The 17,718-nt window shown below is 55.1% G+C and overlaps 1 protein-coding gene across 1 annotated transcript; it reads right to left on the reverse strand.

Moving 5' to 3' along the window:
- Positions 1 to 11,544: 11,544 nt before the first annotated feature.
- Positions 11,545 to 17,685, reverse strand: LOC138822857 (cytochrome c oxidase subunit 4 isoform 1, mitochondrial). The gene is made up of 5 exons (XM_070015814.1): positions 17,582 to 17,685; positions 16,657 to 16,730; positions 12,876 to 13,043; positions 12,393 to 12,524; positions 11,545 to 11,774 (listed from the first exon to the last, which is right to left on the reverse strand). The coding sequence occupies exons 2-5, from the start codon at positions 16,727 to 16,729 to the stop codon at positions 11,638 to 11,640; spliced, it is 510 nt and encodes a 169-aa protein (XP_069871915.1). The 5' UTR covers position 16,730; positions 17,582 to 17,685; the 3' UTR covers positions 11,545 to 11,637.
- Between the last annotated feature and the right edge of the window lie 33 nt (positions 17,686 to 17,718).

Below are 17,718 nucleotides of genomic sequence, written 5' to 3' on the forward strand. Positions count from 1 at the left end.
ATTGTCTCTAGTTTGTGCAGAGACAACTGCAGCTGTGCCCTGCCCCCCTGATCGACAAGAATCACTTGTTCATCAATAAGTTCATCATTAAGCAAAAGCCAAGAGCACTGCCCGGTCCATTCCCAAGGTGCCCACACCACAGCTGGAACAAAGTGAGGCTGAAGCTGGTACATTACTTCCATTGATCTCCTGACAAAGCAGAAGGGTGGCTCCCTTTTCCTCTCCTTGCTGGTTTCAATACAGACATAGCAGGAGTTTGTGCATCCTGCTTAGACCATGAGGTACTGTGCAAGGTACAACAGGCTGGCACTGCGGCCACAGGGGGTGGACGCCCATGCAGTGTGCATCATCACAGCCTGTAGCTCTAGCATGGCATTCTCCTTTTTTGCTGTGTGAGGGGGACATGATCTATCTTAATGACCAATTCTCTCTGGCTTCCCTTCGCTCTTTTCCCTGCCTCCCTTCTCCCTCCTTTCTTCCATTTTTGTCTCTTCCCCCCCCCCCCCCATACACACACACACACTCCTTGCTCTTCTTTGATGCAGCTACGCTGTGTTCTAACTGACTATCCAGCCTTGCTTCCTCTTGGCTGGTAAAGTGCAGCAAGCAGGACCACATGTGTGGTAGAGCTCTGGAGGAAGACCCAGCCCCAAGTGGGCTCGTCCAGGTGAGCTGGCCCCTGCTCACTCCAGGCCCAGGGTGCTTCAAGCCTGGCCCCTCAGGCACTTGCTGTAACCTCATGAGACACACTCAGGACAGCCAGGGCTGTGTCGGCTGCCACTAAACTGCACATTTGGAAGTGATAGAGTAAAGCCATGTAGTAGTGTATGCCTGTAATCCCAGCACTAGGGAGGCTGAAGCAGATGGATCATGAATTTGGGGCCAGACTGAGCTACATCCTAAGACCTTGTGCACAGTACCAGCATGATTAAACTGGTAACATTTAGGCTGTGTGTATTTTGCCACAATAAGAGCTAATGCCAGGGTTAACGAGGCCTTTACCTAAATTGCCAGCACGGACAAGACTCATGGAGTTCTTGACATTTGTCATACTTGTACATTTGACGTTTCCCACACGCATCTGCATTCTTTAACCGTATGAGTCAAGCAGCAATCCGGATCCAGGTGCCTGCGAGGCTGTGCACAGAAACCACGGAGGCAGAGGCAGCCGCCCCGCAGATTGTGCCAGCTGAGTCTGGGGCTCCAGTGACGTCCAGCGTGTGGCTTGCGATCACCAGCGAAGACAAGGGCTGTCCCAGCATCATCCCCGCATCCTCCTAGCTTCCGTGTGGATGGGGCTGTAGGGTCCAACCTTCTAAGCCGTACAGTGGCCAGTCACAGGAGAGGGGCTATGTCACCGTGGGGCTTAGCATCTGCTAGGAGAACCACAGGCCAGTGGCTGGGGTGGAGCCTTGGCCTCCATATTTGAAGACTGGACTCACCCAGGGACAGGCTCCAGGGGAAAGAAGACCTGGAGGTCTGTCTGCATAGTCCCCTGTGTAATCCGCCTGCTCGCAGATCCCTCTCTCGGTCCCTGGGTGCTGGCCTTGCTGCCTCTTGTGCCCCTGCCCTGCCCTCCTGTGGGCCTGTCCTTCAGGGACAGGGTCTGGCTTAGGCCCATTGCTGGGGGCTCACTGGAGGGGTGAGTGGTCGCAGCCCTGCCTTGGTGCACGCAGGGCCCAGCTTGGGGGGGGGGGGGCGCTTCCTGCCCTGCTGCCGTGGTCAGCTAGCCACCCTCCGCACCAACGCCAGGCAGCTGGGAGGTGAGGGGGGGAGGGAGGGTGGCCTGTGGTTGCCTTGGCCCCAATCTGGGCTCTGAGTTGCTCAACCCACCATGCTTTTCCTGTTCTGCTTTTCCCAGGCGGGCTAACTCCCGCTCCATGTGAGCCTGTGTGGGCTCACCGCACGGAAGTGTGCCACCTGCATGCGGACCCCCCCCACCTGTCCACGGCTCTGATTGCTTTGGCGTCTGCCCTCTGGGTTGCCTAAGAGCCTGTGGAGAAATGCCTCTCTCCGGCCTTTTCGTTTTGAGGAAGGAGCTGCGCCATCTGTCTGCAGGATGGGCCCTGCAGTGGTTGTAAGAACAGGTCCTCACAACCAAAAATGAGCTGGGGGGACTTGTGCCCTTCTGCGCGCCTCAGCCGTAGCCCGGCTTATGCATGCTGTCAGTGGCCGCTCAGGAGGCTCTCTAGCTGCCAGCCTTGGCTGCACAGCAAGACCCATCCCACAGAATAACCACTGCTAGTGTTTGTGGGCCCCATTCCAGCCCACCCTCTCGGCAGCCCTCCACGAGGGTCCCCTGAGCCTGCAGTAGGGCCACCCAGCATTGTCCCACGCACCTCAACGCCATGCAGAAGTCAGCAGGCAAAGGAAGCCTGGTGCTGCAAAGACCCCAGAGCTTACCCTTTTGGGGGAGACGTCAGGTGGAGGGGTCCTGGGTAACATGTTCCTCCTGTGCCACTGGCCCTTCAGAATACAACTGGAAGAAGCTCATAGACATTTAAGAAAGACAGCTGTGCACTGTGCCTAGCACCGAGTACTGGGAGCACTGTGGCCTTTGACACACTGGGCTCCACTGCCGGCCCACTTGGGACATCTGAAGATGCCTGGGAGGGAAGGTGGGCGATAGGGACCTCCCTCTGCACCGCAGCTCGGGGTCAGTGCGTGGGCCAGGCCGCCCCACAGATAGCCACCCCTCCTCTTTTCCCAGCCCTCACAATATGCTGCCCCGCCCTAGAGGACCTGCGCGTCTTTCAGCCCAGGGAACAAAACAGTGTGCTCGGGCGTCTGGATCTGCCACTGGCTCTTCTGACCTGAGGTCCACGGGATCTGTAGTGTGTGCATGTCTACCAGGTCTGCTAGAAGCAGACAGAAAGACACACCTGGCTCCAGGAGGAACAGCTCAGCATGCAGCTGTGGAGCATCTTATCAAAATACTCATGAAGGCCCTCATGGCCAGGGGGCAAGGTCGCTCTCCCAGGAGCGGAAGAAAGTGTGGAAGCATCAGATGTGGCCACGGACAGCTTTGCCTCATCTGGTGCCATAGTCTGAAAGACAAAGCAGCCTCCGGCGCAGCACCCGGGCCTTCGCGTGTTTTTAAGCGTGTCTCAGGCTGGGGGCCCAGGAACCTCAGAGGCCCATGAAAGATCCACGAGCAGAGCAGCTCCCCTGCACGTGGGATTCTGTCTTCCTGCACCTGCCCTGGGAAGTGACTTCTTGGCATTTCTGAGCTCTCCAAAGGGGGTGGCAGGCTAGGGGAGGGCTTGCCTAGCCTGTGCAAGGTCCTGGGTTCCACTCCCAACATGGAAGGAATAAAAAAACGGATTCCAAAGCCTTGGAACTTGTATCTTAAGTCTAGCCTTTTGTTCTTAAAAAATGATAACCAAAAAAGGCCAGGCCCTGGTGGCTCTTGCCTGTAGTCCTAACTACTCAGGAGGCTGAGATCTGAGGATTGCCTTTTGAAGCCAGCCTAGGCAGGAAAGTCCATGAGACTTCTGTCTCCAAATAACTGCCAGAAAATGGGAAGTATTGCTGAGGCTCACAGTAGTAGAGCACTAGGCTTGAACAGAAGAGCTCAGGGTCAGTGACCAGGCCCTGAGTTCAAAAACTATGACCAACAACAACAAAATAAGAAAAAAAAAATCCATCTCAGCTGGTGTGAGTGAAGATAAGGTAAAAGGACTGACTGTCTCCAGCGAACAGAAGGCCCAGGAGCAGCTCGGCTTAGTGAGACAGGGTCCAGGAGGTCCAGCGATTCTAGGAAGTCTGGGTCTTTCTCCATGTCCAGGCAGGGTCCCCCACCTGGAGTCCTTGCGAGTCCCGGCCCACCCTCAGGCCGCAGAAAGCAGCTCTGCCAGTCTCCAGCCTCAGTCCTGGAAGCTGAGGACCTGTGTGGTCAAGTGTCCTCTGTGGACGAATCCCTCTTGCAGGGGTCTGAGTTGCACGGGTGCGCTCAGGTCCCATCCCAGGCCCAGCCATTGCCCAGAGAAAGAGTCGCCACACAAGGGGTGGAGCCTGGGAAATGCAGGTCATCGCCAGAAATTCAGATGTGCTCCAAGAAAAGGGCTTTAGAGCAGGGGCGGGGCAGGCAGCAGATAACCCTGTGCTCAGAAAACCACCTCTGACACTGCAGGCTCAGGGGCCTGTGCCCTCCGCATCACCACCAAACACACCGGAACCATCACCAGCATCATCACGAACAGCACCGTAACAATCATCCTCACCAACACATGACCATCTCCATTATCACCAACCTTATGACCATCAGCACCATCCACCACCTGTGTTATATAACCATCATAATCATCATCCCCATCGGCACCATCCTTACCACCATTAACCATCATAATCACCACCATTGTTGCCATCATAGTCATCACCACCGTCACTGTCCTCATCACCATCCACACCATCACTACCACCCATACCACCAGCCCTTGCTCATGTCATCAACACGAGGCTAAGCTGGGAGACAGCCCCAGGAAGCCGCCAGAAGCTGCAAGAGTCAGGGTGGAGCCTTCAGGGAGCTGGCACTGATGCACCTGGAATTCAGACTTCTAGCCCCCCCAGACCGAGACGCTCAAATTCTATTTTAAGATACCTTCACCTGGGGCTGGGAAGGTAGCTCAGCGGTAGAGTGCATGCCTTGCAAGATACCTTCACCTGGTTTGGGGCAATTTGTTACAGCAGCCCAAAGAAACCCAGACTGGGCTCTGCCCAGCTGGTGCATTCTGAGCATCCTGCCCTGTGTGCCCTCTTCATCTCATCTGCCACTCCACCCAGGAAAACTGCTCGTCCACATTCAAGGGGATCCCAGCCTGGGGTTTTCCAAAAAGGCCACAGGGAAACTTGAGGCAGTCAAGGCCTCGATGGCTGGGAAAGTCCTCTGCGGCGCCTCGTGGCTGTTCCAGGCGACCCAGACAGCGCCACCAGGCATCCTCCCCAAAGGGAAAGCCCTACCTGGCCAGAGCACACATGGAACACCAGGCAACCCCGGAAGCCAGCCATGGCCACCAGCCACAAGGTCACACAGAAAGTGCCAGAGGCCCTTCCCACTGACCACAGGCTGTCTGGTGTCTCACACAACGTAGATGTTAGCAAGATTATAGGACTGTGGGACCACAAGTAAACACTGAGTGCCGCCTCTGTGCTGGTCACATCACTAGATGCCTGAGTATTACAGGGGGCAAGTGTCATTTTGGAGCTTAAGAAGATGATGGTCATGATTGTAGTGACGATGGTGATAATTGATATATTGATGTGATGAGGAGAATGGTGATGGTAGTGATCATGGTGATGAGGTTGGTGACTATGATGGTTACTTGTGGTATGGGCCTTGCTGATGGTGATGATTACGACAGTTATGCTGGTATAGGTGGTGAATGGTACTGATAAGGTTGGTGGTGATGGTGATGAGGTTGGTGGTCATGTGTTGGCGGTGGTGATGATTATGATGGCTATGGTGATCTGGATGGTGGTGATGGTGGTGGTGATGGTAGGGTGGATGGTGATGAAGATAGTGATGGTGGTACCACGATTACAGGGGTGAAGATGAAGCCGAGACCTTTCTCTGGAGCTCCGCAGGAGCGGCGACTCACACTTCCTGACTGCTTCATTATCTCCCCTGTGCCTGGCACAGAGTAGGCACCGCCTTCCCTTGCGTGAACAGCCACAGCTGGCTCTGACACGCATTCTCTGAAGGTGAGGGTTTTACCATTAATACTGATGTGTGTTTTTCATTCCATTCCCTGGTATATCCATGTTTGTCTTACTTATAAACAAAGCTTTTTTCAAGACTGGAAATGATGCCTCCAGGAAAACATAGGGTGTTTACGTGTGTGGCTGCTGAGACATGAGCAGCCCACACGGCTGCACCCCGCCTGCAGGCCTCAGGCCCCGGCGTGGACGTCCAGAGGCCCCCAGCAGGCCAGGGCGGGAGCGCTCACCCAGCTGCCACGCTGGGGAGAACGCTTCCCACGGGCCAGGCTGCCCAGGGGGAGCAGAGGGCGGACGCTGAGCCTCCAAAAGTGGGTCTCCCATGCAGTTGGAGCCAGCCCTGTGCCCTCATGGGCCTGGAGCTAGGCCAGGCGCTGGCCACTCGAGCTCAGAGCCAGAAGGGCGTGAGGGTGGGAAGACCCTGCGGCCTCCAGGAACTGCCTCGCAGAGCCGCGTCCCCAGCAGAGGCCGCCACGGGCAGCTGTGCCGTGTGAGCGCTGCCTTCCACTGGCTGGTCTTCAGGAGGCCAAAGTGTTAGCAGTGGCTGTGTGGCTGGTGTGGAGGACTGGCTCCACGTGGTGCCTGGCCTCTGCGTTTCCATTCTCCCATTGCTACAGTGAGTCTTGAACACAGGTCTCAGGCGTCATTTCCAGCAGAGAAGTGTGAACAGCTCGCAGGCTGTCTGATGTCAGGTACTCAGAAACAAATCACAGTAGATGGATTGTTGAAAATTCCCAGCTCTTAATGACAATGCGCCTCGTGAAGGTTAAAATGTGTCTGTGACTTTAAGTATCACGGCCCCACCACACTGTGAGGTTTATGTAATCACCTAATCTCAATTTAAAAAGAAAATGCCCCGAGGGTGAGTGTCCCACCTTCCCGCAGAGGTGCACCACGCAGGGGGAAAGGACCTAGGTGTCTGCGGCTCAGTCCGAATCTAGGCCAGTGAGCAGGGAGGGGCGGTGGTACTGGTGTGCAGCCCGCACTGCGTCCTGGGAGGCTACTTGTTGTGTACATGGCGTGTTTAAACTGCAGGATCTCGGAGCAAAAGGCGTCCCCTTGGATTTTCTTTTTTTTTTTTTTTTTTTTTTTGGGGTCCGGTCGAGGGGCCTGAACTCTGGGCCTGGGCGCTGTCCCTCAGCTCTTCAGCTCAAGGCTAGCGCTCTACCACTTGAGCCACAGAGCCACTTCCGGCTTTTTTTTCTTTTTGCTTATGTGGTGCTGAGGAATCGAACCCAGGGCCTCAAGCATGCAAGGCAAGCGCTCTACCTCTGAGCCACCTTCCCAGCCCCTCCCCTTGGATTTTCAATGTCAAGCACAACCTAAAGGAGTCTCCCAGGCCCTGAACTTCTGAGTAGATCAGTTGGTGGAGCTGGCTCCAGTGCAGGCATGGAGCACTGTCGCCACCTGGTGTGCTCTTGGTGTATGACGGCCAGCTCCTGGCACTGAGGACAATCCAGATTAAACATCTCCCTCCCCCCCACCCCATCACAACCCCCCCCCCCAGTGTGCACACACACGCTCGCTCCATGGGTGTGTGCTGTGGCAAGCTTCCAGGACTGGGATCCCACCCCTCCCTTGCCAGCCTGTTGGAGGCTGTGTCTCTCCAATGCCCTGCTGCCCCCCGTCCTGCCAGGACTCCAGGAACACCTGTGGACATCTTGGCCTGGAGGTGGCAAGGCCAGTGACACCTGGGGGCCTGCTCCTGGGGAATGAATGCAGTGACTTGAAAACCTGCACTAGGATCACCTGGGGAGGCCGGACCAGACCCCCAAAGTGAGTGCCTTCCCATGGACACATCCTAGATCACCAGCACCTGCCAGCCAGAAGCTTCCAGCCATCCTACAGCCTGCCTGCGCTGGGAAACCCTGGCACGAAGGCCTTACTGGACCGTGTGCTTCCTGCCCCTCAGTGGGATACTGTGTTTCACAGGCCCCTCGGGACCAGCCCTTTCTGTTGCCTAGCCCCCCCAGGCCTCTGGGGCTGTGTTGTTTGCCAGTTGCCAGATGTCTGGTGTTAAGAACACATCCTGTGGTGGGTGACTTTTCTGCTCCCATATTGACTTGGTCGGAAGGCCTGGTATGTGAATAAGTGACAAAATCTTGGCACTGAGCTCTTTTTCCCTGTCACTGGCAGAGTTGACCCAGTAAGTGACACAAGAAGCAAAGGGTGAGTGTTGAAACTGAAGCTCCGGGCAGCAGATGACTGGTTCCTGCCTGGGGGTTCAGATGCACCTCTTGGGAGAGCAGCAACCACAGTATCCATTGAGTTTCTAAAGGGTCTGATCTCCTGGGGACCATCTTATTCCCAAGCGCACCTGGCAGGACACAGGTGTCAACCTGCTAGGTGTGCACACCACTGCCTCTTAGGGAGACTGGGATTCCTGCCCACCCTGAACGAGGTGCTGCCCGCAGCGCCCTGGCGGTGGCTCAGGAAGAACCACTTGGAGTTCCGCTGGGCTCGCTATGGACTGATTTGGTTTAGGCTGGTGGCACAAGGACAAAAGATGCAGAATGTGTTAGAGGCTAACCTGCTCGTAGAGTTTGGACGTGTTTATTTACCTAACACTTCCTGAGCACCCACTGCCCCTTTTGTTCAAGACAGAGCAACAGCGCAGCCTGTGTGGGTTGGTTTCTGAGCAGGCTGAACTGAATCTGAACCCTAGTTCTCCTTTATGGCTGTGTGACCTGAGAGAAGTCACGAAACCATTCTGTGCCTCCTTTAATCTGTTAGATGGGGCAATAACCTCATCCATAGGAAGTAATACATGTTGTGTGGTAAAACAGGCTCAGACCCAGGTCTGTCTGTCAGGGCCATACAATGAACCTGCGCTCAGGCTGCTTTGGAACAAGGCCCTGTGCACGCTGGAGGCCTCGCAGCACCAGCACACCAAGGGCTTCCTAGAGCATCTTGGCAGGGTGAAAACCTGCCGCGTGCCCTCAGGGCCTGTGGACCCGGCACCATGTCAGAGGCCGGGCACACCGTGCGAGGAATCCTTAGTGGTTAAATGACCATTTCAGCCTGCAGCAAACAGGACAAAGGCAAGCAGCTGGGCACAGAGGAGGAGGAGGATGACTGCCCCTGAGCAGTGGGCTTACCCCCTGGCTGTGGGTGAAGTTCTGTTAAGAGGTACCTGAAAGGGTGTGTCCAGGCTGGAGAGAGCTGAGAGCTACAAGCTCAGCCCCAGCTCGCTCAGTCTCGGTACTGAGCCCCAGCTCTACAGCCAGGTAGCTTAGGGTCTGGAGCGCACTCTGCTGTCCAAAGCAGAGAATGCAGCCAAGGATCTTGTCGCCAGGATACAGGCTCCCACGGCCTGGGAGCAAAAACAACTTCAAAGGCATCTGGGTCCCTGCCTGGGGCTGGAGCTGAGACTGTAATGAGGGACAGAGACACAAATCACCCTCCTCCGGTGAACTCCATTTTTGGATCTGGCCTCCCCTGGCCTCTCAAACACCCACCCGATACCTCTGAGCTGCCCAAGAGATCACAGGGAAATGCGGCACCCAAGGCTCTGCGTGCTCCTGCCTGGGCCACAGCCTCACAGAAAGGGGACCCTTCCTAGGGTGCAGGCAAGAATGAAGGATGATCCAGACACATTGAAAACAGCTCGGCAGGTTCTCAAGGAATGAAATGTACAACATGAATGACCAGCAACTCCACCCATACGTAGCTAAGAACTGGTCCCAGGAAGCTGGCTGATGACCGCTTGGGTCGCAGTAACAGATGAATAGTCCAGACAACCATCATCTGGTAGATGGACAAATACAGTGTGACATACACCAGACTGGGCCTTAAAGAAGCTCAGCACATGTTATTCATGGATGAACCTTGAGAACATCACTACAGATCACACCCTGTGTCCAGAACATGCAAGTTACAAAGGATAGAGGGGCTAGAGGAGGGGAGGGAAGGAGGGATGAGAAAATGTGTGCCGGGATTTCCTTTCCAGGTGACAAAAATGTTCCAGAATTAGCTAATGGTTACATACTCTATAATGTACCTAAAACTAGTGGATTGTTATTTTTAAAGGTGGGTTTTGTGTTTAATGAGTCTTTGAGTAGTGTAATCTATTTTTTAGAAATAGGGCAGCAGACTGAAATCCGTGGAAAGCACAGTGCTGTGGGGCTGGGCATGGCTGACACCCGGGCACCAGCAAGTGCTTGGAGGCTGCAGTAGGAAAATGGAAAGACCGTGTCTAAAACACCACCGCCAAAAATGCCTGATACCACTGATGGGCAGAGGGGAGCACTGGCCTACCCAGGAGGAGGACGCCTGGCCCGCGCAGTGCACCCTGGGATATCTTCCCTGCAGCTCGCGGGCTCCACACCTAGAAACCCCAGAACCAAGGCAGGACTGACAGCTGTGCTTGTTCATTACAGAAAGGGAATGCTATTTCCATACAGTATTACTCGCCCTTAAAAAGAACGAAATTCTCACAAAATGAACTGTGAATACATTATGCAACGTAGAGTAAGCCAGGGACAACCAAAATTTTGTATAATTCCACTTACATGAGGCCATACTCAGAAAGTGCAATGGCTGGTAGAGCGCTCGCCTTAGCTGAAGAGCACAGGGGACAGTGCCCAAGCCCAGAGTTCAAGCCCCACAACCAACCGAAAAAAAAAGACCAAAAAAGGTACAATGGTTGTGGGTAGCTGAGGAGGAGAAACACCAAGTAAGTGTGTAGCTGTTGCCCGAGTTTCAGTACGGGAAAAGATCTGTGCATGAGGGGTGATGGTTATGACTGTGAATACCACTCACTGCTGAGTTTCCTTTTGCATATTCTAGAAGATGGCAGGCCAAGTGTGGTGTGTCTTGTTCATAACACCTGGGAGGGGTGGCGATCAGGACTGCCATCCAAGGCCAGCCCTGAGGATCACAGGAACCCCTGACAACCAGCAGTTTCCGTGGGGGCTTGCTCCTGTCATCCTAGCTATTGCTGAGACCCGACAGGACCAAGGTCCTCCTGGGCCCTGGCTCAAGTTGTAGGGCACCTGCCTAGCAAGCACGAGGCCCCAGGTTCAAATACCATCAGAAAACGGGGCACACTAATGACCATCACACGTGGATTCTGCTTCCTGTGTCATGAACTGTCTCTTCAGTGGTTACTTTCCAACTCTGTAATGGCTAGCTGCTCATGGTGAGGGCTCATGGGAAGGCCAGTGGAATCCCTAGGCACAAGCCCTACCTGGCTGAGAAGTTGTTCTGGGTCAAAGGTGAAAGATGAGGTGCCATTGGCCACTTGCCATTGGCAAGTGTCCCTGTCACTTCCAGACAGGCTCTTGTGAAGACACAATGCCCCTCTGTGGAGGAATGAGCCCATGTCAGGTGCTGCCTCGCACCCCCACCACCCCTACCTGAGCTCTCCAACCCCATTGCTAGCCTCCTTGGTCTGAGTCCTGCCCGTCCCACATCAGGTTATCTGTGTCCGCCGTGTATGCTTGGAGCCATTTCCACAGGCCACCTCCTCTCAGGTGTTGGCACCCTCTCCCCTCAGGTCTAAGTGCCACCTCCCCAACCCTGACTTTCCTACCAACTGGACACAGGCCACAGTGAGGGAAGGCATCACCTAGAGCTCTGCAGAGAGCCCAGAGCCCAGCCTGCCCTGCACAGCCTGTCACTCATCACTCCAACCAACTAGGGCCATTCACGGGGAGTGAAAATCCCACCCGTGGCTCATGGTAACCAGCCCCAGCCTGTAATGACCCCTCTACTTTTAGTATTTATGTAATGTCATGTACAAATGCAGACACAAGATTCACCCAAAAGACTAATGGAACACTTGGAGAAACCTAGAGTTCTCGCTAGTGAAAGAGCAGTCAGGAGGGCTTCCGCGTAAACGTCGTTTATTAGCATCGGGACCGTGGCACTGGCTCCACGGGGGTGCTGGGCTGCTGGGGGTGCAGCCGCTGGGCGGCGGCCTCACTTCTTCCAGTCGTTCTTCTCGTAGTCCCATTTGGAGGCGAAGCCCTGGATGGGACTGACCTTCATGTCCAGCATCCTCTTGGTCTGCATGGCCACCCAGTCTTCATCAAAGGTGTGCGGGACAGGGCCATACACTGCGAGGCAGGACAACTTGGCTCTCCGGGCCCGTGCCTAGCAGTCCCACCCTCTCCACTATCACCACAGGCCAGCAAAGCCACCTCATTCTCCGGCCTGCTGAGGCCGTCCCCTCTGCAGGCTACAGGCAGACAACAGCGGGGCCACTCAGATGAAGACTGGCGACTGTTACTAGGCCACAACTCCCTCCCACCCCCCCCCCACACACACACACACATTCGTGTAGGAATGTGAAACTACCTGCTCTGCCTGACAAAAAGCACCTGGGAGAATCAACATTAGCAAGCAGACACCTTGACAGTGTCCAAAACACCAGAGGGCCCAGCACTGGGCTCCAGGGGGCTGAGGTGTGGCCCTCAGCTGAGAGGGCGTGCACTAAATGAGCCCCCCTCCTAGCCAGGACCTTGACTGGATCACCTGTTAACTCAATGGCGTGTGTAAAAAGCCAGTAAATACTATCACTAAAGGATGGCTCACATTCATAAACTCATCTCCAGGGACAGATTAGGAATGGAGGCCCTGGTCCCTGTCTCCGAGCCAGTGCGAAAGCCCCCACGGTGACTTTGGGCACTGAGGATCACGCTGCCCCACACCACTCCTCCTCCCCGTTCACTCACCAAAGCGCTTTTCCCAGATCAGAACAATCGCCGTGAAGCCAACGAAGAACAGGGCCATGCCCAGAACCGTCTTCCACTCATTGGTGCCTTGGTTCATCTCGGCAAAGCTCTCGTTAAAGCGAATGCGGTACACTGGATAGGAAGAGCAGCACTTGGAGCGTGAAGGTGGTGGGCACAGCACCCTTCAGCACTGTCCCCCACCCCTCCCCAAGCAACAGAGCTGAGGGGGCAGCATGGAGCTGGAGGCCACAGCACCAGCCAGGACACACGCACACCTTCACACCCAAGCACCATTTAAGTGCTCTCCTTGCATAGCCATCAGCAGGCCTGCGCTGACCTTGCAGAGACTGACGGCATGCCGAGCACCACATGTGCCCAGGGGAAGCATCTGCCAGTTGCCAGCAGCACTGAACAACTGGAGTGGGAATGAGCAGCCTCCCACACACATCCCCGTACTGCCAGGTTCGGGGCCCTTATACTCACACTGGACTTTCTCATCCTTGCTCAGATCGGTCCAGGCTGCCTTCTCCTTCTCCTTTAGAGCCTTCTGGCTGGCAGACAGCTGCCTGACATGGGCTACATCAGGCAAGGGGTAATCTCGGCGATCGACATAGCTGGGGAGAGCATAGTCCTCACTCTTCACAACACTCCCTGCAAACACAGCAGATAGCGTTGGGCTCCACAGAGGGAGAGATGGAGACCCATGGCACATGGTGACGTGACTCAGTGCTAGAGGAAAGCACTGACTCAGCAATACAAACCTGCAGGGGGTTCTGCTAATGAGCCCTGGGCCACAGAACTGGCACAGCCCTTCCTCCGTCAGGTTACAGGGGCTGTCAGGGCCCTGACAGGGGCTGTCCCTGCCTCACTGCACAGGACTCAAACTAGCAAGAGCAAGACTATGCAACTCAGAAGAAATCAGCAATCCAAGGTTGGAAACATGTCTGTTTCCAACCTTGTGTAGCGGCGGCTGCCGGGGATGAGCACAGCCTGGGCTCCACGGAGGACCAACTCAGAAGCTGCCAGCCTCACAGGTGGAAGATGCCAAGCCATCTGCTTTTTTTTTTTTTTTTTGCCAGTCATGGGGCCTGAACTCTGGGCCTGGGCGCTGTCCCTCAGCTCTTTAGCTCAAGGCTAGCACTCTGCCATTTGAGCCACAGCACCACTTCCAGCTTTTTCTGTTTATATGGTGCTGAGGAATCGAACCCAGAGTCTCATACATGCAAGACAAGCGCTCTACCACTGACCCACCTTCCCAGCCCCCATCTGCTCATTTCTGCAGCTGGTACTCACTAAGCACCTTCTGTTAGCTAGCATGGTTTGGGAATGGGATGAACCACACATTCCCCCAATGGTGCTGGGGTGTACTAAAAACACACAGGTGACATAGCAATGCATCAGCGGCAGGAGGCAGGCCACACGGATGCAGGAGCCCTCACCAAGTCACAGAACAAGGCCAGTTTTGCTTCTGTCTTTTAAAGAATGCAAGATGGGCACCAATGCTCATGCCTATCTATAATCTTAGTCCTCAGGAGGCTGAGACCTGAGGATCACGTGGACAAGGAAGTCCAGAGAGATTCTTATTTACAATTAGCCACCAAAAAGCTGGAAGTTGAGCTGTGGCTCAAGTGGTAAGAGTGCCACCCTTGAGCTGACAAGGCTAAGGGATAGTGCCCAAGCCCTAAATTCAAGCCCCCGGACCCACACCAAAAAAAAAATGTCAATCAGGTCAAGTGTGGTAGGGCGTAGGGGTGCACAGGACAATCTCACCTACGCAAGAAGCACAGGTAGGAGGATAAGAGGTTTAAGGCTCACTCCAAGAAAAACCCTAGACCCTGTCTAAATATTAAAGCAAAAGACTGGGGGTGTAGCCCAAGTGGTAAAGTTCTTGGCTAAGTACATGATCCTGAGTGCATACTCTTAATGCCAAAAAAGTTTTTACCTTCTTTTTTCTTTTTGGCCAGTTCTAAGGCTTGAATGCAGGGCCTAGGTGCTGTTTCTGAGTTTTTGTGCTCATTGCTAGCACTCTTACCACTTAAGCCACAGCTCCACTTCTGGCCCAAATTTTCTTTTAAGTAAATCATACACAATACAGGTTGTAGATAGGAAGCTTTTTATCTAAGGGCTCCTAGCAAAGTAAACCCTGAATGGTGACTAGGGTGGGAAGAGGTGAGAACTGAGTCGAGATTTCCCTTTCTGCTTCTGTTGTCCTACTGCCAGAACATGAGCATGTACCTGAGCACTACACAAAGAGGTCCTGAGCTCAGACAACAAGAAAAGCAATTCTCATTTTATTTAGGGTTTTCCACCACAAAACCCAACAGATGCCCCCAATCCTGTCCTTCCTGTATCTGGGCAGTCCCCAATTGGTCTGGAGGAACGGAGCCCTGCAGAATGCTCCACCCCCATCAGCTTAGGCACAAGGATCGCAATCTCCCAAATTAAATCAATGAACAACACCTACCGCCTTACAGTAGTCTACAAGTCCACATGTGTATTTTAGCCATGCCCATTACTAGTGAGCCTATTTCACTGCAGAAAGACTTGAAGTGAAATGGCCAGCATTACTGTCTGTCTCTGCCTGTCTCATCCTCTGTATATGTGCGCCCACAGGTATATACATACAAACTCATATGCACAAATACAAATGTATGTATACATTTTCCCCCTGGCAATAAGGTTTGAACTTACAGTTTCATGTTTGCTAGGCAGGCAATCTACTGCTTTAGTCACACCCCAGCCTGGTGCATGCCTGTAGTCACAGTAGTTGGGAGGCAAAGGACCAAGTTAGAAGACTGGCCTGTTAAGCCGGGCACTGGTAGCTCACATCTGTAATCCTAGCTACCCAGGAGGCTGAGATCTGAGGATGGAGGTTCAAAGACAGCCCGGGCAGAAAAGTCCATGAAATTCTCATCTCCAATAAACACCAGAAAACCAGAAGTGGCACTGTAGCTCAAGTGGTAGAGTGCTCGCCTTGAGCTGAAGGGCTGTTGCTACATAATACAGACCAGGCTGGGCTACATAACAAGACCCTGACTCAAAAAAAAAAAACCTAGGCTAGCCAGATACAAAGGATCACACCTATAACCTAGCTACACAGGAGGCTGAGACCTACAGGATCACAGTTCAAAAGCAGTTCAAGGCCAGGCAGAAAGTCCTTGGGACTACATCGCCAACAAAATGCCAGATTGGAAGCAGGTCTCAAGTGCTAGAGCACCTGCTATAACCAAAAAGCTCAGCTCTTGAGGACTGGAGTTCAAGCCCCATACCCACAAAAAAGAATGTTATTTGTCTTCAACCAGGATGGGTTTCTGCCCAGCCTCTAACAGTGGGTCCCCCTGAGTTCCCTGTTCACTCCAATGTGTCACCATGAATATCTTGTGACAGGAGTGCCACTAATGGTGTGCCATTCTGCTTGACACTGTTGAGAACAGGCTCAAGAGTTACTTTTAAGTCCTATTACACAGTCCTTGCTCTCCAATCTTTGTTCACTGCTCCTCCTTCAGTAGTGAAATGGTTCCTCCAGAAGCTGGCCCTGAACCCTGGAGCCACTGCTCACTAAATTCTACCTTCTTCATCCCGTTGACCATCCCTGCACTGCATGCATTCCATGGAGGGACCCGCATCTCACGGTCTCCATGCTCTGCCTAACTGTGTCTGGTACAAAGAACATGATCAGCAAATACAAAACTTGACGGATTATATGCCAGACACGGAACTAACACATATACATCAGATGAGGCGACAGCCCTAAACCTGAGCAGCTAGTCTACAGGAGAAATGGCATTCAAAGCCAGCTCAGGCCAAAGTCCAAGCCCTGGCTTCCATTGCCTCAATCAGGATAACTGAACCAAGCTGGGAGTCCTGTGGCGGGAGGGGGGTCTCACCAGTCAAGCAACACAGGGACTCTTGAGAGGGACTTGGACTTGGAAAAAAGAAGGAAAGGAGAAATAACGGTGCGATCAAAGAGCCAGGTCAGTGTTCCATGCAATTTATCCTCACCCCATTCTATAACTATAGCCTGCAAAACTGTTTGTTAGGGTATAAGCTCTAGTTCCGCCTGACTCCATTTTGTACGGCTGGAGGTTTGCTCTCTCCCTCAGTAAATTAACCTTCTTCCCTTGAACCTCGGCAACCCTTACAGTTTCCTCCTAAAAACTCCTTCACTGGCAGTTCGAGATGTCAGGATTGTTTAAAACCCCTACACAAGGAAGAAGAAGAAAAAAAAAGCTACCTGGGCCTACCTAACACCAAGGTCACTTACCATGTGCTCGTACACACACTGAGGTGGAAATGGCTCGCTTGCCAATGAGGCTGAGTGCCCTGGTAGCCAACATTCTGAAAGGCAAAAATGTAGAGACATGAGGGCAAACTCTCCTAGAAGAGCCTTCTCTTCGCCCAGAGGGGTTTGTAAGTAAGCTGCAATTCGTGGGTTTGCCTCTTGTAACCGACCTGCATTCACAGAGTGGCCTCGGCTGGGGTTTTCCTCAGCCGGGCGATGCGCCGCCCGGACGGGAGGGTTCCGGGGACCGAGCGGGCCCCCCCCCCCCGGTCAGCCGCGTGCCTCACTGCGGAATCGGAGCAGCGCGGAAGGGCGAGGGGCGCGACCGCGGCCGGGCTCGCTTCCGATCCCGCGGGTGACGGGCGGCCCCTTCCCCTGGGCCTCCGGGCTCAGGCCCGTCTCCCACGCGCCCCTTTTAGGTCGCCCCTTCCAGGCGACGGGAAGCCCTTGGAGACATCCCGAGGGCAGAGGACACAGCGTGACGTCAGGGCGGGGCAGCCGCTGCCCCGGGCCTGGCGGCGCGGGACGGGGAGCGGGGCGCCCCGCGGGGACGCGGACGCCCTCACCGGGGCCCCGGGGCCGCCGGCTCGCACCCGCCCGCCTCCCCGCCGACGGCGCGGCGGCCAGCGGACGCCCCAAGGTCAAAGCCCCAGCCGCGCGCCCGCCGCCCGCGCCGGGGCGGGTACGGCCGGGCCGGCGCTCCGAGGGGGCAGCGAGGCCGCAGCCGGGCGGCCCTCGCGCGCGGAGCCCGCCGCCCGGCCTCAATGTCACGGCGCCCGGGCCCACCCGCCGCCCCGCGCCGGCGCCGCGGGCGAGCGGGCCCGGGGGGGCTGCCGGCGCCGCTAGCCGGCCGCGGGAGCGGGCCCCGCCCGCCTCACCGGGAGCCGCCGCCCCCGGCCCGACTCACCTGGAGAAGCTGCTCGTCGCGACCGCCGCGACCGCCCTCTGCGCCCCGGCTGTCCGCGACCGGAAGAGCGAGGCCACGGCCGGAAGCGCCGGACCGCGGCGCGGAGCATCACGGGATTGAGGAAGCCCCGCCCGCGC

Source organism: Dipodomys merriami, unplaced genomic scaffold (genome assembly GCF_024711535.1).
Source record: "Dipodomys merriami isolate MVZ:Mamm:240054 unplaced genomic scaffold, mDipMer1.0.p SCAF_116, whole genome shotgun sequence".
NCBI lineage: Eukaryota > Metazoa > Chordata > Mammalia > Rodentia > Heteromyidae > Dipodomys > Dipodomys merriami.

Excerpts from the sequence above, each read along its gene's own strand:
- LOC138822857 (XM_070015814.1), bottom strand. The coding sequence starts at position 16,729 with ATGTTGGCTACCAGGGCACTCAGCCTCATTGGCAAGCGAGCCATTTCC. Across the intron at positions 13,044-16,656 it reads AGTGTGTGTACGAGCACATG|GGAGTGTTGTGAAGAGTGAG; the intron begins GTAAGTGACCTT and ends CTGTGTTTGCAG. Across the intron at positions 12,525-12,875 it reads CAAGGATGAGAAAGTCCAGT|TGTACCGCATTCGCTTTAAC; the intron begins GTGAGTATAAGG and ends CTTCCTATCCAG.